Source organism: Acomys russatus, chromosome 3 (genome assembly GCF_903995435.1).
Source record: "Acomys russatus chromosome 3, mAcoRus1.1, whole genome shotgun sequence".
Taxonomy (NCBI): Eukaryota; Metazoa; Chordata; class Mammalia; order Rodentia; family Muridae; genus Acomys; species Acomys russatus.
This window is the reverse complement of record NC_067139.1, coordinates 25,340,763-25,355,686: the sequence shown is the minus strand read 5'-3', so window position 1 is coordinate 25,355,686 and position 14,924 is coordinate 25,340,763. Positions and strand designations below refer to the sequence as shown.

At 47.1% G+C, this 14,924-nt stretch overlaps 1 protein-coding gene across 2 annotated transcripts in view; it reads right to left on the bottom strand.

Annotated features, from left to right (window-relative positions):
* Hivep1 (HIVEP zinc finger 1) overlaps positions 1-14,924 on the bottom strand; it is a 125,857-nt gene that overhangs the window by 25,286 nt on the left and 85,647 nt on the right. For both annotated transcript variants that reach the window (XM_051170473.1, XM_051170481.1), the window contains one exon: positions 2,075-8,007. In XM_051170473.1, coding sequence (XP_051026430.1) covers positions 2,075-8,007 — 5,933 coding nt within the window. The remainder of the gene's footprint in view (positions 1-2,074; positions 8,008-14,924) is intronic.

The window sequence follows — 14,924 nt, the reverse complement described above, 5'->3', positions numbered from 1 at the left end:
TTATCCCTTTTGCAAGGGTCTTGCTTACCTCCTTTTCTATTTCAAATTCTTGTTTCTCTTTTTTGGGGAGGGGGCATTTCAACGATGGGACCTAGAGCCTACAGATGTCAGGCAGGCTCTTTGTTCCCAGAGCACGCCTCAGCCCTCTGTTCCCTGCATCTTTTGCTCACTCTCCTTCCATCAAATCCAGCTTCTACTTGCTAAAGGTTGGGGTGTGGGGGTGTGGAGGTATGGGGGGTGGGGTGGGGTAGGGGTGTTAAATGCCTCAAACCTTCATCTCAACAGTTCTGGTGTGCTTGCCCACTCCATGGCACCCTCTGTACACTGCTGATAGTCTGTTTTCGTTTTTACTTTATTGCATCTTTCTGCTCCTTTCCACTTTGAATCGTGGACATATTATCATATGGGTTACATATAAGAGTTAGCTGGCTCCCCAAGCCCCCTGAGCCACTTGAACTGCATTCTTCTGAGTTGTGCTTGCTACCATTTCACTCTGGGGCTCTCCTCCTTGGAGGAACAATTTCTTTCCATTTTCCCGAGTAGACTCTCTTTATCCTCCCTCCAGTCTCCTCCCTCTGAGCAGTCTCCCATCACTCCTGCATGCTGACAGACCTCTGGACAGACCTTCCACCGACAGCAGCTTTCTCCTGAGAGGTAAAGCTGAGTGCACCGTGCCAGAACTACCAATGCTTTTTCCACAGCACTCGGTACTTACACTCAGTACTTAGGTTTTTTAACTTTCCCCCAGGTTCTGGGGATGGAAGGGGCATCTTACATGCTCAACCCTGAGTTACATCTCCAGCCTGAGAGAACCATGTTCACAGGGACACTGGGGATACAGACCTAGATCTCTTTACGCTCTCATGAGAATGTATGGTCCACCTAAGGTTCTAATTGAGAGCACTTGGAAGTCTGAGAAGTTAAAGACAACAAGATCCCCATCTTTCCCTGACATAGATGGTTCTCCAGCAGCATGTCCAGACTTTGACTTTCACCTGTGTTGTCAACTTCAAACTCTTTACAAGGCCTCCTGTCCAGGCCAGGGTCCCAGAAGTCTTTTCAAACTAGAATTTCTTCTCATTTATGCATGATTTAAAGACCTACTAATTTTAAAAAACCACTTATTTGTCTAAAATATCTGTTACTACTATTATCATCACTGACTCCGCTAAAGTGACACCACCTTGGAGTGTCTTCCTGTACCCAAAGCCCCACAGAATAGCTGTGATAGATAGAGCCATGCAGACCTCTACTGTAAGGCTAGCACTGCAGTAGTTGATATGGATTGATTCATAAATGCTTATGGATCAGAACTATATGTCTGTGAACCTGCAGAAGTCAGAGAGGTCATCAATAATTCTGAGTGACCAGAGCCTACCATAATGCCTTATTTATTTGATTGCTTGAATGAGTTCCTTCACTTTAGAAAACCAACAATTCTATTGAGAATTCCACAAATTACTTCAAATTATAATGTCATGACCTTAAATTATCCCATAAATCTTGATAAAATAAGCTAATAAGAGAATGGGTTCTTCCATGCATCTTTTTTATGCAGTAGCCAGTGGCTCTCATATGTTCACTTAGAATATTGCAACAGACATGGCAAGAGCAGACCAGTGCACAGGAGGCACAGGACAAGTGTTTCTGGTCCTCTGTGTATTTCACAACAGAATCTCTGGTCATCTACAGCTTGGTGTTCTCAAATTACCCTGGAGAGACTATGCCATGGGCTTCTCTCAGCTAACTACTCCTCAGTGAAGGAAAAAAATCAATGTGTCACCTCCTACTAAGTGGAGTCAGCTGAAGGGAAAGACAAAAACAAGCCAACGCTCAGTGCCCCAGGAAGTTATTGCTTGCAAAATATTTACAGACGGAGTCACTTCCAGAACTGTAGGTGACTCTTCCCAGTGGGACTGCTGGGGAGAATGTCACGTCCCCTCTAATAGTCACAACCTATGAATTGTCATTCAAAATTAGAATACTTATTGTAAGTAAGGCACTTAAAGGCATCAGGACTTGGTGAGACTAATTTGCACAAACGACATCTGAAGATAAATTATATCTCAAGTACCTTGCTTAAGTTGTTTTTCCACTTGCTTGAATAGACCACTAAATCTGATTTTGAATGGGTGGTTATTGCTTGGCAGTACACTGACTTTCCAGTCTTCTGTTTAGAATTAAGAAGAGAAAGAGCAACTTTTGTAGGCAAACCAAGTGGATTTGGGTTACTGGAGCTCACTGCCCAGCCAGTGTAGGCCGATGTCTTCTGGTCGCTCTGAGGCAACGGCAAAGACTTCCGTCTGAGCAGGTAACACCACGTGAAGCTGGTTGCGGTCTTGAGGCTGGGGAATGGTGGCTGCTGAGCGTCTGAACTGCTGACCGATGGAAGACCAGGGCTTGGACGCTGGCTCTGGCCCTGGACGTTGCCTTCCTTCTCCCCTGGTGACTCTGCGTCCTGGCTGTTGTCTGTAGACTGCAGAGGCAAAGCACAGGCACTTTCTGATGGGACAGGTGAAGTTCGCATGGTGGGAGTCAACGAAGTGGACGACTTCGTGCTCTTAAACTCCTGCAATTCACGGTCTGTGACTGCAAACATAGAGGGTCCGGATGACAAATTATCAGTTGTTAAAACCTGCACCAAATTAGCATTCTCGCTGCTCCTTTCAGATGCAGAGAAAGCATCCTGCTCCAGTGCTGCTCCTTCCAGGGGCTCTGTCGTGCACAGCTGCCTCACCAGCACTGGCTTCTTTGGCTTCTGGCCCTCGCTAGCTCTTGAGCATGGCAGCTCCAAGGGGCTGACATTTGTGCTGCAAACAGCTCCGTTCTCATCTTTAGCCCGCTTCTGATGCTTTTCCATGGCAATGTCTAAACTGTTTGCTGGGGAAAGCATCCTTTTACTCGAGGCTGAGGATTCGTGTTGCGGGGACAGTCTACCAACAGACACCTTCTGAACTGCCGGCAAGGAGTCTGAGACTGAAACATTTTGGCCCATCTCTGGGAGAACAGTTTTGTAAGCAAGATCCATCTCCGGTGTTGGCAATGCATTTTGGAGATGGTTCTGTGATTTTGGCATAGAATTTTGTTCTTCACTGACTGGCACTATACTTTGACTAGTTTGGCAAACTGGCGTGTTGGACAGGTCATGGGTCACTAAGATTTGTGGCAGAGATGTGACAGTTGCAAAACAGTACATAGGAACAGTACTCTGTTGGTGCGCTGGCAGCATAAAGGATGGTAGTCCCTTCTGCACCTGCTCAGTTGGTGGGCTGAGCTCCAGTGGAGGCGGAGGGCAGGATTTAGACACAGGATCGGCTGCGCTGACTGCTCCTGAAGCCGAGCATGGATCTGCTCCAGTTTGATCTGGAAGAACTGGATTAGGTAAAGGATGCAGAGGACTCGAAGAGCAACCCTGGCCTGAAGTGAGCGCTTGACACTGAAGCTGGTACTTGGGAGCAAAGCTACCCTCGCCTGCAGAGGACATGCACACCGTGGGATTTGCACCTGGTTTGCCACCCTGTGCAGGTGCTGGCAGACACAGCAGTGTGTTTTGGTGACAAAGGGGTGTGTTGGTTTTATTTAATAAATGGACACCAAAAAGCTGTTGAGGAGGAAAGCTGTCAGTAGACTTGGGACATGGCATTTCTGCCTGAAGGTCCTTAGCCGGGGTTTGGGAGTGCACAGTATGTGCAGGAAACTCAGCAGAAGGTGCGTCAGAAAGTCTTGGACCCTGAAGCGGCATTGCATTTACAGTAGGAAGAACAATATTTTGGAAAGATGATACACTGACAGGAGATAGGTGACTATCTGAAGCTATGTTTAAAGATATCTGCCGAATCAGGGGACCTCGTCTCCTTTCTAAAAGGGGCACGTGTCCGGAGTTCCTAACACCTGACGGGGAGTTGGAGGGTTGAGATTCAAGGAGTACAGGCGCTGCATGGGAAGGAGCAATGCTCCCACAGTCGAAGGACTTACTTCTGAAGTCAGAGACCTCCATCAACGTGGGCATGCAACTAATCTGCTCTGAGGCAGCACGCCTCATTTCCCTGTGACTTCCAGGGACACTCAATGTGTTCGAGCCCAGTGGAATCAGAAGAAACTCTGCTTTACTTGGGAAATCAGCTCTGGGGGACACCTCGGCTTTAGACATGTCTTCTATGTCCACGGAGGCTGAGAAGCTGGACGCTCGGGATAAGCTGCTTTCTCTGCTGAGACTCTGGGAGAGCGTGGAATCGAAGCTTGACTCTGTTGAGGAGTGCTCTATCTCAGCCAGCCGGAGCCTTTTTTTTTTGGGTGGCAGCTTCTCTGTTGGCAGCTTTGATAAGGTTTCACTGCGCTGAGGCCAAGTGAACTTCTCTGACTTTTCTTCGTCATGGCCCTGGGCTTCCAGGTCCCGGTCTGGCTCTTCAGTAACCAGAATTTCTGGGACCTGGATGTTGTGCTGACGGACAAGCCTCAAGGGCTGTCCCAACACATAACGCTCACTTGGAATTTTTCTAGGACTTTCCCGTGGCTCTCCTCTAAGGGCATGTGGCAGTGCCGTCTGATGTGTGGCATCCCGAGGTGGGTGACCTTCCTCTGGTGGGATCCCTATCAGTTTCAGAGCTCCAGGGACCCCAGTTCTGCCTAGCTCCTGTAAAGAAAAGGCAGTGCCTCCTTCTGAGGGCTCCAGCTTGTCGAATGAACTGGGTCTGCTCAGTGAGTTGGTGTGCTGGATGACAGAGATGCCACCCCCTTGCCTCTTCACCTCCATCTTGTCCTGTGCTGCAGAATTCAGCTGTTGTTCAGCCACGGGGCACTGCTTCAGGTACAAGGCCTGCTCAGGGACCCTGGCCAGAGGCTGGACAGGAGAGCTCTGTAGATGGACGGCTCTGTGTGCCTGGTCACCAGCTGTGGCAGTGGCCTGTTTAGATGGACTGGGAACCGAGCCTGGGACAGGCTGTAGCTGAAGGGCCTCAGTGCTTTCTGGGGACATCCCACTCTCACGTGGCTGTGGGTCCTCATCGTCGCCTACACTTTTCATTTTCCTCCTCTTTCTTATCTGGGGCGTCTGCTCCCACCCACCTGTGGGGCCAGCAACTCTGTAGTGGAGAACCTGGGGTTGTGTCCCGCCGGGTGCTGGGCTGTGCTCCGTCTCTCTCACAGCTACCTTTGTTTTGGGCCCATGTAATTCTGAACAGTAAAATTTCTTATGATTCTCAAAATTCTCCAGTTTCCTGTACCTGTTTCGACAGGTTTCACACTCAAACATGGTCCCTCGACCCTGGTGCGACTTCTTCTTTTCCAGGTGAGGAGCTTGCGCTGCTTTGGTGTGCACTGGCCCAGGCTGACTGGTGGCTGGGCACCCTTGACAGCTCTCATCCACAGACTGCCCAGATCCCAGCACATGATTCTCACTGGCTGTGGAGTCTTCCACTGCAGCCTGTCTGACCAGGGGACGGTGATGTCCACTTGAGGGCATGGATGGGCTGGGTCCTGACACAAAGACATCATCATAGAAAGTGCCGATTTTATCATCAAATGATTGGCTTCCTCTCAGAGGGGGAGGGGGAGGAATTAAATTTGCAGGGACGGCTGAATATCCTGTGGTTGGCATGGAGTTACTTCTCGTAATAGGCAGGCAGTCCAGGGAAGGAACAGACAGGAGAAACACTTGCTTTGACTTCTCAGTTGGGGTGAATGGGGACTTCGGTATGTCAGAGCTAGAGCTTGTCCTCCGTCCCATGGGTTTTAGGTCAAACTGGAAGGAATCTTTAAATATGTATGATTTGGGGGAATCAATGCTTCCCCGTCTGGAAAGTGAGGTTCTCCGGGGCTTCACACTATCCAGTTGCTTATCATCGACCAGGGCTTCATTGTCTGAGATCAGCTTTGAAATTCTTTCCTCCAGAGTTTTAGTTGCCAAGGGTGGGCGCATCTGCCCTACAACTGATGACTTCTCTCCAGTGGTCCGAGCAGAAGGTGCAGGAGAACGGACTCGAGGCCCAGGGGGTCCACTGCTCTTAGCCGGGTCTGGGTCCGTGCTGGGGAAAGTTCTGGCAAATGGAGTTGGTGGACTCACAGCTTGATCAGCACTTTCAGATCGTGAAAAGTAGCCAGAATCTGTACTTCCTAAGCTCCGAGGACTCAGAAGCAGCTTTCCTTGCTGCTCCTGGGGGTCGTCGGTGGCCTGCTGCCTTTGGAGTTGCGCGTGTGCTGTTCCACTGTGAGAATCTGGCTTCCCTTCCAACTGACTCGCACCCCCCTTTTGATGGCACTTCTCATCTGTCTCCAGGGAAGACACACCAGCTGAATGTGACAGTATTGTTGCCACTTGAAGGTCCTTCTGCCTCTGTGTGCTAGGAAGTTCAGGCTTGGGATTGGCCACCTGTGGGCTGTCAGTTCTTAGGGGGGACACACTTACTGGGTGGACCACAACTTTTGGTAACTCTGTCAGGGCTTGTGACTCTGAAGGTCCGCTCTGTGAAGAGAGGACACTGACCACATGATCTGAATTGCTTGGAACAGACTTGGGTAAAGCTTCAGGATTAGCTATCGTCTTCATTATTTGCCCAGGCTGCAGGTCCATGACACCTGGGTCATTCTGCCTCCCGTCTCCAGGCCCCTCTTCATCACTCTCTCCACTGTCCTCAACATCCGAATGGACACTAAGTGCTTTGGGGCACTCTTGGGACAAGAATAAACCACCAGCCTCTGGCTGTAAGACAAGACCCAGTTTGATGGTATGTGCATGGGATTTTTTGTGCTTATACAGATTGCTTTTAGTCTTAAATGAGAACCCGCATGTCACACAGGGGTAGGGCCGCTCCCCAGTGTGGGAGCGGATATGCTTTAAAAGCACGCTGGGCTTTGCACACGCTCTATTGCAATACTCACAGATATATTTGCCTTGTTTTTTTGGTTTCTGATCTCGCAGAAGAAGATTGCACATTTGCTCTACACTTTGACTAACAACAGAAGCAACATGGGTGGAGCTGTAAATCGGCCCTGGGGGCGACTGTGCGGAGCTGGCGGGGCTTACTGACGAAGGTGACACAGAATCCATTTGCTGGTGTGGAGGAGTAACCTGAGTTCTACTGGAGGGAGAAGTGAGACCTACAGTGGACGTCACTGGTGTATTATAAACCGCTTCAAGTTTAGAGTTCTCGAGGGTGTGCAGATTTGTCAGAGATCCTAGTGAGCCCAGGTGCCCCGGAAGCTGCTGACTCTGTTGGTTAGGTTTGGGAGCAAGGTGGTCGTGTGGGTTATCCAGGTGAGAAACACACTGAGCTGCCACGTGCTCACTCTTCTGAGTGGAGGCCACATGTACTGGGTATGAGGTACACGGAGAACACTGCAATTCAGCGACCGATTCTTGGGAAGTAGGATTTGGGGCATCCAGGGAGCTGTTCTTTAGTTTAGAAGGGGATCGTACACTTTTATTTGGTCTCGGTTTTTCTGTCTTTACTGCACAAAATGAGCCCTTCTGTGACAAGGTACTCAGCTCTGGCTCCATTGCTTTCAGTAAGACATCGAATGCGGTACTTGTGTAGGAGGGGGGCGTGCTGCTACAGCAAGGAGAGTTACATTCACTGGTGTCAGGCCTGCTTTTACTGGAGGGGGAGCTGGAACCCCACTGTCCATTGTGTCCACTGAGCCTGGCTGGGTCTGAGCCCTCAGACCGCCATCTCCGCAGCTCTGACCGGTGCTGAGGAAACGAGGCTTTCTTTGGGGAGACGAAGTCTTCAGCTTTGGAGACCTCAGCAGTCATGCCAGGTGCTTCTCCATTTTGCTTGGTAAATTGCTTCCCATTTTTAGCAGGGACACAGTTGTGTTTCTTGTGAGATTCTGACACACTCTGGAGAATGCTGAGCGACGACTCTTCTGTGTTTTGCTTGTGTTTTGTCTGAAGAGGGTTCCTCAGGGGGGATTTTGGTATTTTTTTCAGGTGATTCTCAGCAACAATCTTTTTTCGTTTTACACCTTTAAGAGACTCAGAAGCTCCTTTAGTGCCAGCCTCTAGGATTTCTGTTAAGACAAAAAAAAAAAAAAAAAATCTGTTGGTAAAACTGTACATATGTCATAATTGTTTAAAAACTAAGATTATTATCAAAAGGGTGAGAGGCCTCCGTTAACAAAGCTGTGTCTTGACACTATGGACATTTTAAGGAGGTGCCCATTCCAAATCTACAGAAACACGCATCAGAGCTCTTTCCCCAGTGGATAATCCTTCCTCACTGCTCACAGAGCTACAGACTCTACTGATACCCCACTCTGAGAAGGCTGGCCCAGTAGAGCAGTAAAGTCAACCTTCCTATGGGGTATCTGACATTCACAAGCCTTTACTGACAGCTCCAGCAAGCTTCTATGTAATGGATGATGATATCTGTATGAGCAACAAGGCTCTTATGTAGTAAAAAATATAGTAGTGACTATACCTCCCGTGGTCATGAGATGGTGGTCAGTGGGATCAGGAAGTGTTGTGACCGCAGAGATTGCATCAATGAACAGAAAGTTATAACAATAAAGAAAACACTCATTTGTGGTTTCTCACCCTAAAATGAGAAAGTTCTAAGACTGTGATGGCTCGTGGTTTAATAAAATCACCAATGCAACTGAACACAATATTCACTACATATGTTTCTTTGCATTTATGATGAACGGTAAGTCAGGAGGACATGTGGAGCTAGATAGACAAGTGAAACCCACTCAGTAAAGAAAGGACACTGGCCTCATCTGCAGCTGCTTTGGAAGCAAATCGGTTTAAATGTCGTGAACTATCCAATTTCTCTAACCTCTTATATATTTAAGCCATGATTATTTGCCATGATTCAGTCTGTTTTTGATTTGCTGGATCCTTGGGCATATAAACAGAAATTATTCCTCCACATATTACTTATTTTAGAAAAAGCCAAATATTTGAAATCATTACTTTTACATGGCCGTTACAAGATACATATTTGAATTTCATACTGGACCAAAGCACTGCAGTGTAATAACCGCTTTGCCTTTGTGGATGATGACAGTTTATCTAACACCTTCTGTTCCTGTTGTGACATTTTTAAGTTTTCCGAGACAGGGTTTCTTTGTGTAGCCTTGGCTGTTCTGGACTCACTTTGTAGACCAGACTGGCCTCGAACTTACAGCGATCTGCCTGCCTCTGCCTCCCGAGTGCTACGACTAAAGGCATGTGCCACCATGCCCGGCGACATGCATGCTCTTATAGATACACTTAGTGAAGAGAAGATACCTACTGAGTATGCAACCCAGGGGCAGGATGGGAAGGCAGGGGCATAGCTCAAACACTGCAGTGACATGTCATGAACAACCAGCTGGCTTCTGCAGAGCGGTGCTGAACAAGCCTTTTGTACCCTGGCAGTCACTCTTTTATGAACTGACATTTTCCTCACTGGCTTCCCCTCCTTGCACATAGTGAGCTATGACTTGCTCATGGCACTCTTTGGGCTACCAGACAAGGGTGACAAACTGAGAAACGATGATCACCCTAAGGAGGGGCAGTTTCCCCACCAACTTCCCATAAGCTAGGAGGTGAGCTGTCACAACAGTGCAAGCCATTGGGCAATGAAAATAACTCTGAAAGTATGAAGATGAGAAGTCACTTGGGAGGGTGACCTGTGGACCTGAAACCCTACCTACACTGAGTCTCATTAAAGTTCTGACTGGGTATATAACTTTATTATTTCACATACTTTCTAGAATAAGCTGTTTTTCAATTGTTCTTATTTTTAAAACCAGACCTTACTATGTAGCCCAGGCTGGCCTGTCCTTGGGATCCCACTGCCTCTGCCTCCTGAGCAGTGGGATTATTGATGTACACCACTACTAAGCCAGACTCTTTTGTTGTTAATTAAATAGTGCCTGGCATTGACAAAAAATTGTAGGTGAAATAGTCAAAATTATGTTGTTGTATATAAAAGTAATGTAAGTTTTGGCTTTGTACAGAACACAAAACTGGCTGTAGAGTGAGGTAGCCTCTAATCATAGCACCCAGGAGGATGAGGTGAGTGAACTACGTGCTTGAGGCTGTCTTGAGATTGTCTCAAAAAGAAAACAGAATTTCTAAGTATCTCTATTTCCTTATGTTATTTCTGAAAAAAACAAAACAAAACAAAACTCCTATAGCTAAGGATTAGAAAAATATTTTTAAGCTTACATGTTCCAATTTCATATTCCACCCTCTATTACTTGTCATTACATTTCTATCCAGCCTATAAAGTTGTTTAGTTTCAATTATTTGTATCTTTAATTTTAGCACAATGTATACTATGTGGATGCACCTGTGTCATACACCTATGAAAGTGTGTGCACCTGTGTCATGTGCCTATGAAAGTGTGTGCACCTGTGTCATACACCTATGAAAGTGTGTGCACCTGTCATACACCTATGAAAGTGTGTGCACCTGTGTCATGTGCCTATGAAAGTGTGTGCACCTGTGTCATGTGCCTATGAAAGTGTGTGCACCTGTGTCATACACCTATGAAAGTGTGTGCACCTGTGTCATGTGCCTATGAAAGTGTGTGCACTGTGTCATGTGCCTATGAAAGTGTGTGCACCTGTGTCATACACCTATGAAAGTGTGTGCACCTGTGTCATGTGCCTATGAAAGTGTGTGCACCTGTGTCATGTGCCTATGAAAGTGTGTGCACCTGTGTCATACACCTATGAAAGTGTGTGCACCTGTGTCATACACCTATGAAAGTGTGTGCACCTGTGTCATGTGCCTATGAAAGTGTGTGCACCTGTCCTATGAAAGTGTGTGCACCTGTGTCATACACCTATGAAAGTGTGTGCACCTGTGTCATACACCTATGAAAGTGTGTGCACCTGTGTCATGTGCCTATGAAAGTGTGTGCACCTGTGTCATACACCTATGAAAGTGTGTGCACCTGTGTCATGTGCCTATGAAAGTGTGTGCACCTGTGTCATGTGCCTATGAAAAAGTGTGTGCACCTGTGTCATACACCTATGAAAAAGCGTGTGCACCTGTGTCATACACCTATGAAAGTGTGTGCACCTGTGTCATACACCTATGAAAGTGTGTGCACCTGTGTCATACACCTATGAAAGTGTGTGCACCTGTGTCATGCGCCCATGTGTGGGTGCACCTGTGTTGTATGTCTATGGTGTGTGCACCTGCGTCATATGCTTGTATGTACCTGTGTCATGTACGTCTATGTGGGTGTGTGTTCCTGTGTCATGTGCGCATGTGTGGGTGCACCTGTGTCGTATGCTCATGTGTGTGGGTATGCCTGTGCTGTATGCCTATGTATGTTATGTGGAAGCACCAGTGTTGTGTGCCTGTGTACGTGCACACCTGTGTCGAATGTCTATGCATGTGGATGCATGTGCGGTATATGTCATAAGCGCATTTGCACTTGTGTTGTATATCTGTGTGTGTGCGTGTGGATGCACCTGTGTTGTGTACTATGCATAGGGGTGCACCTGTGTGTTGTATGCCTGTGTGTGTGGGTTTGCACCTAGATAGGCATGATGTGAAGACCAGAGCTTGCATTGGCTGCGTCCTGTGCTACTCCTCTCCACTACAGTTCATAAGGCACATTTCTCACTAAGCCTGGATCGTGTCATCTGAGCTACATAGGACAGCTGGAAAATCCCTAGGCTCCTCTTGTCTCTACCCCCAGCACTGGTTTCCAGGCGTGTGCCACTATGCCCAGCTTTTCTGCGGGTTCTGGTAACTGAAGTCAGGTCCTTATGCTTGTAGACAAAGTACTGTACCCACTAAGCAATCTTCCCAATCCCTCTTTTAAAATTTATTATGTATATGTGTACGGACGTACATCTGTCTGTCTGTGGACATCTATTAGTACCATGAAACATGCAGAGTTCAGAGGACAACTTATGGAATTGCTTCTCTTTCTTCTATGTGTGTAACAGAGGTTAAAACTCATCAGGCTTGGCAGTAAACACCTTTACATGCTGAGCCACCACAGCCTGTTATACACACACACACACACACACACACACACACACACACACACACACACACACACACAAATATAAAATGGTCTTTGGTGTCAGTAGTTCAGGCCTGAACACTTAGTGATCCTCTTGCCTTAGCCTCTTTGAGTGCTGGGATAACAAGTATGTGCCCCCAACCCTGGCTCTATTTTCATCTTGGTAGCTAAAAAACACTTCTTCCTTTTAAAGTACTACATTCTCCTTTACCTTCTGGCATCTTAGTCTAATTAAGGAAACTTTTCTTCTAGTATGTCCCCCAACATACTTTCTCATACATTTTTCTTTGGGGTAAGGTTCTTTCCTTTAGTGCCAACTCTTTACTGTGGATCCCCCTCACCATGATTTATACTGCTTCCTACTTTTTTTTTGGTTTCTTCTGTTTGGCTTTCTCTGTAATTCCATAATGTTTTGCCTTTATGCCAACAATTTCATTTTCCAGCTATTAAACTCTTAGCTGTTTTGATTTCATTCATTAGCTTTGGAGTGCTGCTGTTGTTTTATTCCCTTAGTTTTATTTCCCATTTCATCTCATTCCATTCTCTTAAGTTCAAGCTCTTGTTATAATATTTATGATGCCATTAATTTCTGTGCTCAAAGTTACTTCCGTTTCTATCATGTGTTCTCTTGGAAACTGCTTTTGGTCTGTCTTTCATGTCCTCATAGCCTTTCTCTGGCTAAGAACATGGAGGCGGCAGAAATGGTGGACACATTCTAGGCCTTTTTTCAAGCTGTGCTCATTCCTTCTTGACTTCACTGGATCTCTATCCTAGGTGCTTGGAAGGGGACACAGTGATGGTGCTACACAGAGGGGCACACAGAGGGGTTCTTTCCAGGCTATATCAAAGTGAAAAGCTGCCTGCAGTTTCAGTAGTGAGGGCAAGACTCTTAATAGAGGCAGAACACAAAGCTGGGGGACAGTCTGCCAAAAGCTCCACAGAGGTTCCTGTCTTTATATGAGAGCACTGAGCTAGTCTGAGAGGGGATGTCCCTTCACTTTGCATTCCACAGAACCTCAACTCAACACATGTGTGGACTGTGAACCATGGCTGGGAATTCAGAACAAGTCATTTTCAGCAGGAAAATGGTTAGGCTAATTAAGGCAGAGCCAGTTAACATAACATTAGAGAACCATCTAAAATAATTACCAAGGTTACACAGCAATCTGAAAATGGTGACACATGAAGGATATATGCACATTCTTTTGTTTCCCCAGAGAGAGGTCTGGGCTAAGAGGCAGAGATCTGGGAATACACAGCGAGAGCTGTTTTTGTAAAAGTAAATAAATGACCAGCCAAAGAGATCATGTTGTGGAGAGAAAAGTGAGCCTGACATCTGAGGCCTGGGTAATTGCTATACTTAAGGCTGAGCCAGGAGTAAGAAGAAACAAGGTAGGAACTCAAAAGATACAATGAAACCTATGATGGTGAAGTGCCTGGGGACCAGAGCTTCCACCGGTTTCAAGCAGATGCTGTTGTGGTTGGGAGTATCAAACACATAGGATGGTATTAAAAAAGAGTTACCTGGCGTGTGGTCATGAGAATGGGAAGGATGGCCTCATGTCTGAGAGCATGGTCACTGCGTTCCAGAGGTCAATGCCATCTCATCCATGGGGGGAGGTTTGGGGAGGGGCAAGCACAGGGGAGAGTGAAGCCAGACTGCTTCCTGGGACCCTGGATTTGAAGGGGAAAGCCCAGAAGCTACACACAGGACAAAAAGAGATGAGATTTCTCAGGGCGAGAGGGCTGGATGTGCTTGTAGTCAGGAAGCCACCTTCAGTAGAGAGGAGACTGAAGGGGCACCACAGAGAACCAGGAATTAGATACATGGCGCAGAGGCACAATCAGGAAGCTGTGGAGGACAACTGACTGAATGCTGCGGATGAAGACATGATAGGCGTGGTTTCACAGAGGTGGCACATCTCTGACTCAACCCTGGGCAGGGTGGGAGTGGGCAGAAGAAAGCACTTTCAAGACAAGGGGGGTTCACAAACATAGTGTGTAGAAAAAGTGTTTAAAACACACATAGGAAATAGCAAGGAAGCCTTGCTGCACACACACTAGCAGTGCGGCCGGGCGCAGTGGGGAAGTGTTCTGCCAGCAGCTGATGCTCAGACCTGAATACAAAGCAGGAGAGGTGGGAATATGCACAGTAGGAAACAGGAAGCCACAGCAGCTCACAGCCCAGCTCTTCCTTCCCACCAGGGAATGATCAATATATATTAACCAGGAATACGGTGAAGAGAGATTAATGATGTGGCAGCTGCTTAAATCTCACCCATCTTCCCAACCTCTATCTACTCCATTTTTACACTACTTAAAGAAAACTAAACCACCTGCCCAAAACTTTGTATTGATAATCAATTCAGCTTTCAACAATGAAAGTAAAACACGGAATAGGGATCCGGCACAGTCAGTAAGGTGCTTGGCATGCCCCTGGGTCTGGATGCTCATAAGGGAGGGGGAGAGGGAGGGGGGGGGGAGGGGAGGGGAAGGACCGTTTGACAGGGTGTGACAGTGCACATCACAAGTGGAGGCAGGAGGATTCCTGGGCTAGCCAGATAGTCTTGCAGAATCATGAGCCCCATGCTGAGTGAGTGAAAACACTGTCTCAGAAAACAGAAATGATAGAGGAAGGAATCCAACATCAGCCTCTGCCCTCAGTACATACGTGCAACACACACACACATGAATAATGTACATACACCTGCAACACTCCCATACAAATAAAGGTAAAACAAAGAGTTAATCAGAAAAATGAAAACAGACTCCTTGCCAGCAGAACTGTGTGGAAATGCTGAGCCTTTTATCTGAATCCACGCACATAACTGAGTCCTGACCGTGCAATAATGAGAGGAACTCTGAGGAGACTGGCAAAGCTGCCGCCGCTTTGAAATCCACCACCTCAAAGATGTTATTAAGAAGCTGTATTTTCCACATGGCCACATG